The sequence below is a fragment of the Falco naumanni genome, chromosome 13 (assembly GCF_017639655.2).
Source record: "Falco naumanni isolate bFalNau1 chromosome 13, bFalNau1.pat, whole genome shotgun sequence".
In the NCBI taxonomy this organism is placed as follows: Eukaryota; Metazoa; Chordata; class Aves; order Falconiformes; family Falconidae; genus Falco; species Falco naumanni.
In genome coordinates this window covers 18,602,471-18,617,710 of record NC_054066.1, presented here as the reverse complement: position 1 = coordinate 18,617,710, position 15,240 = coordinate 18,602,471, and the positions used below count along the sequence as shown (strand labels likewise).

The following is a 15,240-nucleotide window of genomic DNA, read 5'->3' as shown; positions in this document are numbered from 1 at the left end:
CTCAGACTTGGTTAATGGAACTTGGTATCTGCAGATGAGATTGACACAGTATCTTCTACGTTCACCAAAGTAGGTAAAAAAACATCACATGGAGCAACTGGGAAGGTCAAGCAGCCACTTCAAAGATAAAATAACAAAAACGGAAGAATGACAGCACCCAGAGATTCATGCCAGTGTTTGTTAGATTACACTGCAAGGCTGAGTGTTTTCTCCAGTTAATTTACAGAGATAGACCACTGATATTTAGCTTATGTAGTGCTTCGCTTATTTTAAAGTAAATACAAAGTCTTCTGTCTTTTAAGGGAAATGGTAGAACTCCCAAAAAACCCACAACCAAACAACATTCAAGTTACCCAGTTCTTCATCTGCTATTGAAACACTTACTGGATTCTTTGAAGTTACTGGGAATTCTCTACTTCATTCTCTACTTCCACACAAAAATTTCCAGGTGTTTCTATTGTTTACTGCTTGATAGCAAGCTGTATTAGTTACTTTTAGTACTTTCAGTTTCTGAAAATAACTCAAATTTTTCTTTTATTTCTGTCTGAATTTTAAGAGAGTTACATTCCTGATCCATTTTTTTTCCTTCAGGTTCAATTACTTTAGAGACAAAAGCAGCAAACTAAGCACCAATATGCATCCTCCACTCCAGTCCCAGACCAAGCCAAATTACTGTTCTACATGGAATCTGAGGCTGTGTACTCCAGCGCACATCTTCATGACTAGAAAAAACTGTGAAGGGGAGGTACAATAATCCTATTGTTACTGCTGATGTTTACGTAATTTGCTAGAACATTATGTTTTGAATTAGTTTGCTGGGAAGCTAGTATTGCTCTAGTGTTGTGAAAATGGCATCACGCCATCTGCAGAGACTGGATATTTACCATAAGACTTTCTGTTAAACAAATGGGCAGGAATCAGCCTGACTGCAGAGTTTCAGGCAGAAGCAGGACTCATTTTCAGAGATTCAAAGTTTTCTGGGGTTAGAGTAGAGCATTCCAAAGAGCCCAATATGACTCAGTTGAGACCCAAAGGGAAGAAAAACAAAGTAAGTACCCAAGATGCAAAATTGGAAACTAGAAAAACTAGTTCCTATTCCTGCCTTTGAACAGACTTTGCCCACGATCTTTGAGGAAACTATTATCTTTTTTCATGATTCATTACGTCTTTTCATGAAGATGTAGATCATATGTTCCTGTAACACAGAAGCACTGGGAAACATCACTGATATAAGATATCTTCGGGATCTTAATTTGGAGAATCTAAGCAGTACAAAGTTTCACCACACAGTTATGCTCTGTTTAAAAAAAATCCTCAGCATATAATACCTTGCAGCTATGATAAGCAAGCTCTGGAGAATTTAGGTGTAGTTATACAAACACTGTCCCTTGCCATTTGCTCTCTGAACTCAGGCACAAACGTCTGCTGACCCACGGAAGTTGGCATAGTGGAGTAATCTTCAGCACAGGGAAAAATATGGAGTGGAAGTCCTGCATTAGCACTACGGCTTATCCGGTAGAGCCTTCACAAATCATCTTCTACAATGGCGATCTAGTTATATTGCAGGTAGAGATGTACTAATCATGCACAAGTATCCAACAAACAGCTTCAAAAAGCTAGAAACATACGGACATGAGACACAAAACTGCCAGAAAAATACTATTCAAATAAAACTGTTTGTAAATCTTTCATTACAAATTATCAAAGTCGTTAGTTCTATGAATTCAGAAGTTGGAAATCGCTTTTAAAACTTGTCACATCTTATGGATTTCAGGGTTTCTGAAACAGGCTGCTTTTATCCCGCTTATATTAAGAGCAGTAGATGACAGAAGTTTATTTTTACTTTCAGAAAATTTAGCAAAATTATCTTTTTAATGGGATCTTTTAGAGAAAATGTGCATTAATAGACTTTAGCTATAAATAATTGACAATCCTAAAAGCAAGCATGGAATACAAAGAAGGTACCTTTTCTTCTAATCTGTATTTTCTCAAAATCTACGTGTTGATAATAATAATAATTTTTTTAAAAAAAGAAGTTATTTTACTCTTACAGCCTCCTCCCCTCTAAGAATGGCTGCTTTCTGAGAGCCATTAATGAATGGCAACATTCTGCACCTGCAGGATTTGTGACTGATACCTGGTATCAAACTGAAATCAAGCTAACCTAATGATATTTTTCTTAGTTTCTAAGGAGGGAGCCAAAGACGGTGTGAAGTAACAATAGAAGCTGTGACAAGCCACAAATCCTGTTCAAATCCAGCAAAATGCACTTAAAACCCAAAAGATTAGAAGAGCTCCCAGTAACATTAATCTTGCTGAGTGTCAAACTTTTTTACAATTCTTTAAGCTGTTAAAACCATCTCAACTGCGATCAATATTCATTGACTTAAAAATCAGAAGAGTTAAGATATCTTCCAAAGACAACACAAATTATTCTTCTTTGATAATAATAATTCATTTTTTATTTTATTTTTATTCCACGGCCATCACTCCTAAACTGCTACCATAGCTTTAATATGATACATCTCCAAAACAAGATTATTTTTCTAAACTAATAAAGATTCTGAGAGCAACCATTGCACAAAACTAGCCACTCTTCAGCACTTTATTTCTTTGCCTAGATGAACAAATTGGAATACATTTCTATTTAACTGTGACAACACATTGGATTCAGAAATTTCCAGTGGACGTATTTAGAGCACGACTTTCACTCAGAGGAAAGTTGGAAGCACCGAGTCAAGAAGCATTCAATTTGCTTTGCTTTTCATAGCTCAGGGAGGAAAATTCCCAGTGATGAAAATCCATCTTCCAGCTACAGTCAGCAGGAAAAACTACATAACCAAAACTCAATGCAGCTGATGAATGCTAGTCTTGGCAATTAAGAAACAGGGTCGAATTTACCCCTTGCCTGTTACATTCAGGGATTATAAACACTGGTCTTTACCAAGAAGAGGGAGTCAAAGAGAGGAACCTCAAAGTCTTGTCATATCATGCATTTTTTATATCACTATCTTCTCACACATAAGTAATTTTATTAAAAAAGTAAAAGTATTTCATGAAAATTTCTCTTACTGAAAGAGCAGCAGGAAGCTTTCATCACTGACGTGTGGCTGACCCAAGTACAGACGGCTGTTGGAAGAGCTGGTCCTGTGCTGCCCCATTACCCCCTTGCATTCCTGCCACATCCCCATAACCAATAACAACATTCACGCCGACAGACCAGGGAGCTACCACTCCACACAAAAATTAATATTTTGTTGCTTAACATGTTAAATCATTGCCATTTCAGTCAGGATTGGGCAAAAAGAAAGAGTGCCTTTCAGAGGCAGTTCACATTTATGTCACCTTGCAGCAGGGATCAAACTGCACCCATAACAGGAATCAGAGTGTGACACAACACACTTAGCTTCTCCCTTTCCCTCTCCCAGACACAACCTCCAACACGGATCTATGCTTTCTACATATGATAAGCTTATACAGGGTGGGGGGGAAGCTCTGGACCTAATACCTACCAGATTCATTATTCATACATAGAGGAAAAGAGGAGAAAATAAAGGACAGAAGACTAACCTCCTGGTTTAGGAAGATACAGCATACAGTAAAGCTTGTGACTCTGCCAACTGAAGACACTGGCATTAGGCATCATCTGAACTACTGCATGTTTCTACCAGTCCTCATGCCTGCTCTCTTGTGTATGTAACTGTCAAGCTTTTTTAGTGTGTTGACTTCAGTTCCTATAAGCATCCAAGGAGTTACACACACACAGGTAATTCCACAATAAGCTTTTCTCTCTAAGTGAGAGATTGGTTGTTAATCCTTTACAACAATTTATCTCAAACGTGCTTCCTGACCTTGTGCTTGCTTTTTCTGTCTCCCTAATCTCAGCCCACCCTCACACAGTGGGCTAGAAGCACTGACTCTGGCCAGGCTGAGTTCCTGCATACAATGTACCAGAGCTCTCAGCAGAGGACCTGCAAGTCCCAAGAGCTGCTGTCAAAACACCAGGGCTCCTTAGAAGACACTAAAACCTTGCTCTTAGAAGAGGCAGTAGTTGCCTTGTCTCCTTGCTTATCTCGTTTCCATAAAAGTTATTATCCATATTCTAAACTGCCATCTTTCCACATTAATAGTCATTCAGACCACAGCAAATCTTGACAGACAGGTAAGCCACACTTCACCTTCTCATGTGGCAATGTGACACACTTCCCCCACTCTCCCCTTCCCCAAAGTAGTGGAAGAGTGGCTGTGAACTCATCCACCGATTTGTAATGAAGCAGTGAAAGGGACAGTAGCTGAACACACTTCTAAATACTTAATTCCCTTTGTTCCTGTTAGCACAGAGGACACACAAAAGGTCTGAAGCTCTCTCTGCAAGATGCCAACCATTCTGCAATTCTCTTTCCAGCCAAACTGAGAACATATGGGAGAGTTGCAAGTTAAGCACAACTGCCACACAGACAGCTTTGAAAATCATACAGGTATTGAAGTTTTTTGGCAAATGGGTAAAAAGGCAGACTGTAACAGGTAAGGTAAACACACTAAACTCTCCAGGACACCCTGAAGAGCATGTACACCACCCCACCCAAACCTGAAGTGCTTCAGTATGTCAGACTAATGGCTGACAACTATTTACAAAAGGCTGTTTTCAGGACCCTTTGCCATACTGCTCTTCATTCATGCATTGCCTGTTAATTCTCTTTGCGTTTCTCCTTCACTGATAAAGTAAACATTCTCCAGCAGTATGTACCATGGATCCCATGTGATCTGAGCAGCATGCTGCAAAAATAACATCTCTGATCCAAAACTTTCATACAAAACAGGCCTGAAGTAACCTTTATAAAAAATCCAACCCTCCAAGGCACAGAACAGATCTACAAATTAAGGCTGACCTGCAAAGATTCAATACCATGACAGTCCTCACGCTTGGACAAAGCACAGAAGATACCTAAATAAAAAATAATTAGGCCCAAAATAACCTAGGACCAACCATGTAACTATTTCTTTTTCCTCAGAGTATGGAATTATTGCCTTCAGGAAAGTCTACCAAATGGAAAAAAAATAAAAAAAATAAAAAAGAGATTAACTTCCAGAAAATCTTTCTATTATTCAGTGAAAGTCTAACACAACATAAAGCACAACATAACAAAGAAAATACCTGGAACTCACAACGGGAGATGAGCCTAACTTTCTCCTTAATTTAATCTACAAATAAAAAATCTTCAGTGTAGAACTACAGATTTAAGTAATTCAAGATGAAAAGTCATTTTAGGAACACAGCTGGACTCATACAAATCCCTACCAATAAAGTGAACACAAAGTGAAGTGAAAAAAATGAATGCAAGGTAGCTGGGAACCCAAGTTCTATTTATTGAACTGATTTTTAAAAGGAACATATTTCAAGTGCCATCAGCGCTTGAAATCTAATGGTATTCAGTGCTGAAATTATTACTTTTTTGAAGAGTCCCAAGTCATTTGCACACTTAAGTGTGTATGAACAGCTTACCTAGAAATGTAACACTTCAGAGTCATGCTTAAAACATTCTTATTCAGGAGATACCAATATGTAATATTTTAGGAGTTTAAACAGGATGAGTGAATAGAAACAAAAGTCAACCTTGTCTAAGATCATCAAACAGTCATCAGAATAATTAAGTGAGATTTCAAATATGGAAGACGCAGATAGGCAGAAGCAGGTATGGGAAAGGAATCCGAGGAAACAAGTTTCATCATAACTAAAAACGGAAAGCTGGTATGCGCTTTGTACAGAGTTCTCCACTTGTTTTCACCACATTTTAAGCCTATTCTGTCCTGAAATACACATTCTACTATCAGGCCCTCTCCCATTTCTAGTACATGCCTATGCTCAACCCTACTGACCTCAAGCAGCCTAGCAACAACTATCACTAAAACAGGAGTCTGGATTTCAAAGGACTACGCATGCAATGATGGGGAAACTAGTGATGCATGGCAAACTTTCCACTACTATTACAGCCCAGTATAAGCTTACGGAATATCCTTACCACATCTCAGCATTTACCTTTGTTGCACTGTCCATTCTCCTTCTGTTGTTGTAAAAGTAGCAGTAGTTTAGGAAAAACGTGCATCCTTTCAGTATGTGTTTGCTCCAGAGACACAGAATGAGAAATTCAACCAACTGACAAACCCAGCCAAGCCAAATATTCCTACTGTCCCAGGCAACAGCCAATGCCTGATGCTTCACAGGAGAGCAAGGATAAATTAATCAATAGAAAATGCATAAAAATTTCCTAAGTGCACCATGTACAATGTTGCATGGAAACATCAAACTTTTTGCTAACTTTTAAAAATACTAGATCCAGCCCTGAAGTGTAAGATACAATATGTTTAGAGTGGAGTTACTAACTCCAGAAGTCAAACTGCTAATTTTACATAGAAACAACATACAAATATGCAAGTATTTTAAGACAAGTGACACACTTTATACCTAAAGTGACTTCTTTATACCTAAGAAATATTCAAGGCTCAGTTAGGATCCAGTCCACTAGTCCCTAATGAGGAATAAGCAGAGAGAAGAGATAGATACAGCAGGAAAAGGACTTTCAATTTCTGTTTAAAAACAAAAAAAAAAAAGAAGGAAAAAAAAAAGACAGAAACTAAGACTCCAGTTCAGTGCTCTCTACCTTGCCTTCAACTGTACTAACCACAAATGGAGAAGAAAATTTGTCATATAGCTAGTCAGTTTGCAAATCGGGCCTGACAACATAGCTTAAACAATATTATTAGAAAAAAAATACAGTCTGAAACAAGCCATTTAGTAAAAGAATAATTTCTGGAACCCTTAAAAGCCCTGGAAAACTTTCAGCTAGTCCTTGAAATGGCTAATTGAAAAGACCAACAGCTTTACAAAAGCCAAGAAAGAAGTCAGGTCAGGTCAGTGCCAACAGGTATCCTGTACTTTATACATGGAAGCTAAGAATGGTCATATAATAAATATGCAGGTTCATATACATCTATACATTGTCTTTACATAACTTTTTTAAAAGGCTTTTTTGAATGTGGAATATAAACAGTGTTTCCTATCATAAAAACACTAACGGCAATATTACTGCAATTCTGCAATAAATCCTAGCAGTGCGCTCTTCCAATAAATTATAGGGCCTCTTCACAGTACTTCTAATCATCTTCAAAGTGTTTTCTCAAAAGGATACAAATAGAGTGAGAAGCCGAGGCGTCTGTCTGGCTTTGAGAGTCAGACACAGGAAGTTTTCCAATCTTGTCCTTAAATCCAATGTCCAAGAATCCTCGAAAAGAAAAACAAATTATGACAGTTGATCACCAAATATGTACACTGTCCTGAAAGTACCGTTCGGATCCCAGCAATCTGCCACTAGTAAACAAGGTAGCCAGCACTGTACTGAAAGATCTTCCCTTCACTGTTAACTGAAGTGAATGTGTTTGCTAGCTACCCATAAAAGTGTACAGAAGCTAGAAGAGTTCAGCATTATTCCTAGACAAGAGTTCTAAAAACACAATGTAGCTTTATTTCAAGTAGAAAACTATCATACAGTGTTGGTGCCTTGTACGCACATGCAACGACTGCCTCAATTTAAAAGTACCTTTAATATATAAGCAACTTGAGAAAAAGATAAAAATATTAATTTTAAATTTATTAAATAGAGTACAAAATAAGTAATTTTCCATTGCTCGGTTTTCAGAAAGTAATCACTGTAGTCATCTTTCACTCCTAACAAGATATGGGAACTGTAAATTTTGTCAATAACTAGGACATGACATCACCGATCAGGGTACTAAATTTCTAAAATAAGGATTTGGAGGAAAACAACTCGCACACAAAAAATAGACAAACGTATCAGCCTCTAACTGGAATGCTGTCTTCTGCCTGACATAAGGTCTCATTAGCACAAGAAAATAATAGTCAAGGAAAAAAGCCAAACTATATCTAAGAATTCACTGAATACTTATTTCTTCTATTTCAAACCTTCAGTTAAGCTAGTTTCTGCTTGATAAAAAGCTAGCCAGCAAATTAAAAAGCAGAATCTTCCAAGAAGTAGCAGGAGCTTCCTAAATTTACTGCTGTATATGCTGCAACCCGTTCTCACAGCCCAGGATTTGCCCTTATTTTACCATGCTGGAGAGCATGCAGAATTTACCAATTCTGTACCCAGACAGCGCTGCACCACAGTATGCTGTAGATTACCAAAGGAAACATGTCTCCTACAGAGAGGAACGTGTATTATTTTTCAAGATGTATTACACAAACAGACAGGAACTCCAGCTATATAAAACACCAGACGCCTGAGGAAAAAAATATATGCCTTAAGAACACTGCTTAGTAGACTAGTGACTCACTGCTGTTCTTTCTCAAACGTAAAACAATCTGTGTTTCAACACTAACATGGAATGAGCCGTACAATTCCCACAAGAAAATATGAGTGACTGTGGACTAAGAGGTTGGACACTGAGTTACTATGAATAAACTCGAAGATCTCGTCTTAGATAAGGAAAAAAAAAAAAAGCTGCTAAGAATACTTTTCAAAGAGCAGTCATAACCCACCTCCGAGGTCAACCAGTACATCTCATTATTTATAGCTAGTCCCAAAGGAAAATGGCAGTTTATGCCTTTTTTTGGTGTTCAACTGGAGCTCCTCATCAGCTGGTACATCTCAAGTCAGCCCTAGGACAAGTATCACTTAAGCTTTGGTTTGATATCAAAAAGCGTGTGGCAGCAACGCAGGCTGAAGATATCTCCTCCCACTACAACAACTGCCCGTAGCTGCTTAGATAAGCCAGGACAACTGTCCCTGTGGTAGGATGGTGAAGCACTTCAAGCATATAACCCTGCAAAATATCATACGTGTTTTACAAACCGATTTGTGTACACGTGTGTGTGTGTACATGGGAATGTGTGTACACACACATTCATGGGAAACAAAGCAGATGAGTTCCTTGATCCAGTTCAAGTGCAACCACACAACCAGCTGTTTCCACTTTTTTTTGGGGGGGTGTGTAGGGGAAGAGTCTCAGAACACAGACAACCCTGAGTCATTTTCTGTTACACACGGATTACTTACAAACTCTTTCTCTTTTCCACATTAAACAAAACTGCTTCAGTCTCCTTATGCCTAGCTATCATGTTTTAAATCCAGCTATACATACACAGATAGAGAGGTTGGGAAAGACTTGAACTACTCTATAGCAACTCCAAGAAGCATGCAGGGCTGTGTGGAAAGGAAGGACAGGCAGCAATTCTTATTTATGGACAGAAAACTGGCATACCATTTAGGCCTCAAGCAAATAAAAAACATATATTTAAGATGGTACTGTTATTGACAGCATTCTCACAACAGTTCCTCCATCAAATATAAGTTCTTTTATGATAGTAATGTCTCAAAGAAAACAATAAAAGCAATTACCAAACTAAACATCATTCAATATCTATTACTCATGAAGAAAATCATCATAAGTACCATCTCTGCAAAACAGATACTTACCTGGAAAAGTTCTTTAAATGAAGGATGTACCATGGGTTTCGTAACAAAAGGCAAAGCATAGAAGGGCAGAAACTCTGTGTTCTGGCTCAGTGCAGCTGCTTTTGTTTCCAGGTAAGTCTTAAAAGGTGAAAACCTTTCCTGAAGTTCAGCTTTGTTCTAGGAAATAAGGCAGTGTATTGATTTAGAAAACTCTGAATGCACTGTAAAGCTGGCAAATACAAGCAGAGACCTAAATACATCAATATAAAATTTTAAATCCCAGAATATTTTTTATTTAACAAGCAACATTTATTTAACTAGAGTGCATTATATCTTGTTTTCAACACTCAAAAAAGATTATTTAAACCAATGTTGTTTCTGTCATCAGGTCCAACAAAGAGAGGAACAATTACTTTTTGAATGTAAATTATTGCTGCGCACTTCAGGCTGGACTTCTAAAGCAAAGTGCCATTTCCACACTCAGGTCAGAGAGAAAACACCTACTTTAGACATGCCTTATTTCAGTGCTAAGTGCAGAACCATAAAATCTATTCATACAGCACCAGGAAGGGGAGCTGGCACACATAACAGAACAAAAGCTCCTTAGGGGCTTAAAAACACACTCAAGGCATCCAAATACTCCTGTAGCAGCTGACAAGTGTAAGGCAAGAGCTAGTAAGCCCTGGCTGATCTGGCTGACTCCAGGCTACTTAAATGTCTCTCCATCATAAGAGTCCCATGTAACAGATTTTATTTTATGACAGCTTGGAATTATAGTTTTCAATATAATTAAAGATTCAGCTTTCCCATTTTATCAGAAACGTTTGCATTTCAACACACAGCTTGAGTCCAAACTGGAAGCAAAATAAGTGTTTTAAGAATCTCCTATGGACTACAATTACAGGTGTCGAAGTATCAGCATGCTGGTATTTTCCCAGGAGCTCCAAGATAAGGACATCAACTTCCATCTCTGTACTTCACAATGCAAAGGGTCTGGGTTCAACTAAAATGCAGACTGTGGCCCAACAACTGGATACACATTCTGCAAATTCTTCTTACTAAATGTCCCATTCTCACCCACATTAAAGACAAATGAATGAAGTAAAACAAAAATAATTCAAAGAGTGAATTGTGAATTAAACTTACACGCTTTCCCGTAGTGTGTTTGAAGAGATAGATGGCAAAGTATACGTGAAGATAGAACTCCAGCGTCTGAGCAACTGGTTCATTGTCTCGGACTGAAGACGAAATATGCTCCTCCCAGAGCTGGAAGAAAACTTCCTGCTCACCATTTTCAAATGCTGTAAGCAGATCTTTCTGCAAAGGGGAAAAGCATTCAGTGAAAAACGAAACACAGAAGAGCTACATTTTTTCAACAGTAGGTTAGCGAATGAAGAATTCAAGAGTCATCTTAACACTTTGAATTCAAAGTTTTATCTAAAATCTCTCATAATTCATTCACCGTCTAAATATTCCTTCTCCACCTGTCCAGTATCTCTGAGAGCCTGAATCAACCATCAATAAAAGAAGTGAGGCCCAAATTCTCAAGCATGTCAGTCTGTGGACCCACCTTTACCATAAGGGAAAAATAAATGCCTACAGTGTGTGAAAATCAGTCTTGCCAAAGCATGGCAAGCTCAGAACCTAAAATAGCGTGAACCAAAACTACTGTCTCAGGCTCAAAAGGACTGGAGTTCTGAGAAAAATAAAAGACCAAACTTGAAGGTTCCTGGACTGGAAGAAGACTGCTAGCAGACTTCTTCAAATAATCAAGAATCTGTTCAGATAGTTCAGATAATCACAATGCTGTAGTAGTTCACACTGTGGTTAGTGGCCTTTAATTGTTTTTAGTCTTACTCAAAGTAAGTGTAAATGATGCATTACCTGAACAGGCAAAGCATTTGAATCTCTTGAGGAAACACTTCCTGGTTTAGGTAGTGGCTTCCCTTTTATTTTACATTCCTTTGTAAATACTTTCACTGTTTCTTCAAATTCAGCATAATCCAAATACTACAAGACAAAAGCGTATAACAATATTTTATTATTATTATTAATGCTCCAATGTGTGACCCATGAATTGGCAAAATTCTTTCCCCTGTTGCAAGGTCCATAAATGCCAAAGACAGTACAAACCAAGAGCTGGTACCTCATGGTAGGAAAATACTGTTTCTCAAATAAATTTCCCCCCGCATCCTAGAGAACAGTACTGACAACCGAGCACATTATAGAATCAAAATATCATTTAGGTTGAAAAAGACCTTTAAGATCACTGAGTCCAATTGTTAACCTAGCACTGCCAAGTCCACCACTAAACCATGTCCCTCAATGCCACATCCACACCATCTTTTGAACGCTTTCAGGGATAGTGACTCAACCAGTTCCCTGGACCGCTCTGAAAGAATGATGCCACTTGATTTAGTCAGTAACTTCACTTAACCAAAGAAGAAAAAGAACTAAAATCTATTAATGCTATACCTTGGTTGAAAGAAACAAGTAAAAAACTTCCTTGCAAATAATGTTTTCAGAGGGCAGAATTCTTAAGTGTGATTCTCATCTCTGCAGCAGCAGTCAGACAGCTTGAATTCTGGTCACTCATCTGAAGCTGTGCAAACCAAATTAATGACCAACTAGTCAAGCGCTGTTCTTCTGAGAGAGAGAGACAAACAGCCCTGCCTCTTCATCCCACAATGTACAGCCAGCATATTACGCACAACTTTCCCCTCCTCTCCCCATGTCAGGACTCCTAGTTATGGGTTACTGGGGCAAGACATCACATTTCATTTTGCAAACTTGATCTAGATTCCCAATACTGCCACAGAGAACAAAAATTGCTTAGCTCCTTCACTATTAACATAAACAGTGGTGTAGCAATGATTAAGTACTTAAACACCTTTTTAGATTTGTCTTCTGAGATTCACAAAAAGATTTACATTGTGTATGATTTTGCCATTTGGTAGACTCTTTAGGCAAGCAGTAACAGACTGTCAACAGCCCACCTGGTGAAAGCTGGGCATAGTGACAGGTGACTGCTGCTCCTGATCACCCCTCCACAGCACCAGCACCTGTGGAACTCTGCAGTAGGTTGGGTCACACAAGCACACAAGGCAGGGGGATTCAGTTGTTGGTTCAGCGTTCACTTAAAGCCCTAAACCAAGCTACCAACACAGTCATGATCAAAGGAATGAGGCAGTAACAAGCAGCAGAGATCACAGTTTGTGTTCTTGTTCCAAATCATAAATATCCCATTTTAGCCAATTTATCCAGAAGGCTGCAGCGCAGACTACCATAGAGGCATCTGCCCTTGAAAGTCTGTCTCTTGCTGCCTTCTTCACAGGACCATTTCACACTTTAGAATATAACCTGATTTCCTTTTATGGGCAATATGGGTAAATGGCCTACCTAGAAAATCCTGCTTAGCTGTTAAACCATGGAGAGATAGTAGCCTCAGGACTTCAGCCTGGGCGTTGTCAGCTCTAGGGTTTTTATATGTTTCTTATTTTATACACATATGGAATGAGGTGACAGCTAAGCAGTGTTTTAAAGATCTCACCATTATCACACACTAGACCTGAGCTCCAAAGCTGTCTACAGATCTAATAACCCAACTGTTCCCTTAATGAAAGCCTCATTTGCAATGAACAATACTTAAGTCTAGACTGATTTTGACATTTGCTGGCATTTAATGAACGTTGAGCCCTTTGAATTTACAGAGCATGACTGTAGTTGACCAGCTTCCAGATACGTAATTAAGAGAAGGCCAGTCAAATATTTAACTTGAAATTTAAACAAAATATGTGAATACCTATAGTGACAAACAGAAGAGAATGAAAAATGGGATGCTACACACAGCTGGCAGAACATGGCTCTGGGAGAAGGGATAGACACCATAAATAATGTCAAGCCAGGGCATAACAAGATAAGCTCAAAAGAACCAGGTGGTTAGTAAGACCAAACAGAAAGTTACTTGAACTACGTGTGAACTACCCTTGATTACCATACTAAAAGATCTACCCTCCAGCAAATAAAGTCCCCTACTAAAGGAAGCCCCCTCCCCACAGAACATGTGCAGTGAAAAAAAATATTCTAAGAACCAATGAGAATGAAGCGTGACTAAATGTAATTGTAAACAATCGTGAAAAAAAATATTCTAAGAACCAATGAGAATGAAGCATGACTAAATGTAATTGTAAACAATCGTGAAAAAAAATATTCTAAGAACCAATAAGAATGAAGCGTGACTAAATGTAATTGTAAACAATCGTTCAAAATGTATAAAGTGTTTCATTGCGTTAAGAAATGCTGCTAGCATTGTGGATTTGCCATCTACCGTAACCCACCTCTGCACAGACAGGTGATAAACAAATACGTCAGCTTGGTGTGCAAACCGGGGATGTGCACTGGGGTGATGCACTCTGCTTGTGAGACAACACGGCAGGAGTCAGTGCGATTTCGGGGAGCAGCTAACACTTGGCCAGGTAAGTAACTCCAGAATTCAGACCGCAGTTACAACGCCCGGCTCTGAATACAAGCATGAAATTTTGCCTTTCTCATTTCAACCAAAAAAAAGGAAAAGGAGAAAACCAACCTCTCTCACTAGTCCAAGTAACTCAGCTTCATAAGCCAGCACGTCACCCATCGCCCTGCGCTACCGCTGCGGCGGATCGCTGGCAAACCTAGAAAGTTGTAAAGCAGGGGGTGTTGGCAGGGGGTGGGCGCAGGGGGTGTCGGCAGGCAGCACAGCGGTTCGCGCAGCCCCGCAGCAGCCCACCGGCCACCCCAGCGCCACACAAGCCGCAGAAGCCAGAAACACGCCACACACACACACCCCCCACCCCCCGTGCGGTACCTCCAAAGGCCCCGGAGCCGGTCCCTGCAGACCCGCACGGCTGCGCTCGCCAGGCCGCGGAGCGGTCCCCCCGGGTCCTCACAGCAGCCCGCGGGGGCGGCACACCGTCCCCAGCCCGGATCGGGGTGCTGCGGCCAGCCCCGCTTAGGGCCGCGGCGGAGCAGCCCCGCCAGCGCCAGAGCCGGTCGGTGGGCAGCGAGCGCACCCCGAGCACCGCCGGTACCGCCGCGCCGCGGCCTACCTGCCCCGCGGCACCAGCCCTGTCGCCACAGCAACCGCGGCTCTCGTCCCGCACGCCGCGACGCGTCCCGCCGCACGTGATCTGCCTCAGCCAATCCCAGACCGGGACGCGCGTCACGTGATGGGGTACCGAACCGTACCGGGGGCAGCGCCCCCTGGACGGCGGGCTTGGCCGCTGCAGCTGCCCGCTGGTGGTGCTGAGGCGTCGCGTTGTGGCCGTTCCCACTCTTAACTTGAAGAGTTTATTTTTTACAAACTTATCTACTGTCTTACCACATTGTTTTGAACACCCTTGCCATCCGGGGCAAGCCAAAAGTCTTCCCAAAACACGCCATGCTGCGTGCCTGTCCGTAGGCCCATTGCTTCCAGCTGCACAATTACACTATTTCTTCATCACAGCCTTTACTGCCCGGCGGTATCTGCCCCGCCACCAAGTGCTGCGCTCTCTGAGGGGATGGAAACGCTGGGAGTGATGCCTGCCCCGATTAAAACAGGCCGTGGCCGAGGCTGCCTGCTCCGTTAGTTACCTCACAGCCTGGAGGGGGTGTTTGACACAGGCGCCCCTCGCCCAGGCAGGCCCCAGTCCAGCCCCGGCACAGCTGAGGGGAGCGACGCCAGGACCGACCTGTAGGTTGTGCGCACATGGCTGGTGGAGCATGACCAAAACACAGGAAGATGGGCCAA

General features: G+C 40.7%; 1 protein-coding gene across 5 annotated transcripts in view; it reads right to left on the bottom strand.

The window, feature by feature from the left end:
- The window catches only part of ARMC9 (armadillo repeat containing 9), a 67,747-nt gene extending 53,105 nt beyond the window's left edge, over positions 1 to 14,642 (bottom strand). For 2 of the 5 annotated variants that reach the window (XM_040613281.1, XM_040613285.1), the window contains exons 1-7: positions 14,317 to 14,618; positions 14,056 to 14,143; positions 11,355 to 11,480; positions 10,617 to 10,787; positions 9,492 to 9,647; positions 7,188 to 7,280; positions 6,038 to 6,062 (exon numbers count right to left, since the gene is read on the bottom strand). In XM_040613281.1, coding sequence (XP_040469215.1) covers positions 6,038 to 6,062; positions 7,188 to 7,280; positions 9,492 to 9,647; positions 10,617 to 10,787; positions 11,355 to 11,480; positions 14,056 to 14,106 — 622 coding nt within the window. In that variant the 5' untranslated portion in view covers positions 14,107 to 14,143; positions 14,317 to 14,618. Of the gene's footprint in view, positions 1 to 6,037; positions 6,063 to 7,187; positions 7,281 to 9,491; positions 9,648 to 10,616; positions 10,788 to 11,354; positions 11,481 to 14,055; positions 14,144 to 14,316 lie in introns of all 5 variants that reach the window. The other 3 variants (XM_040613282.1, XM_040613283.1, XM_040613284.1) reach the window with 3 other exon arrangements.
- Between the last annotated feature and the right edge of the window lie 598 nt (positions 14,643 to 15,240).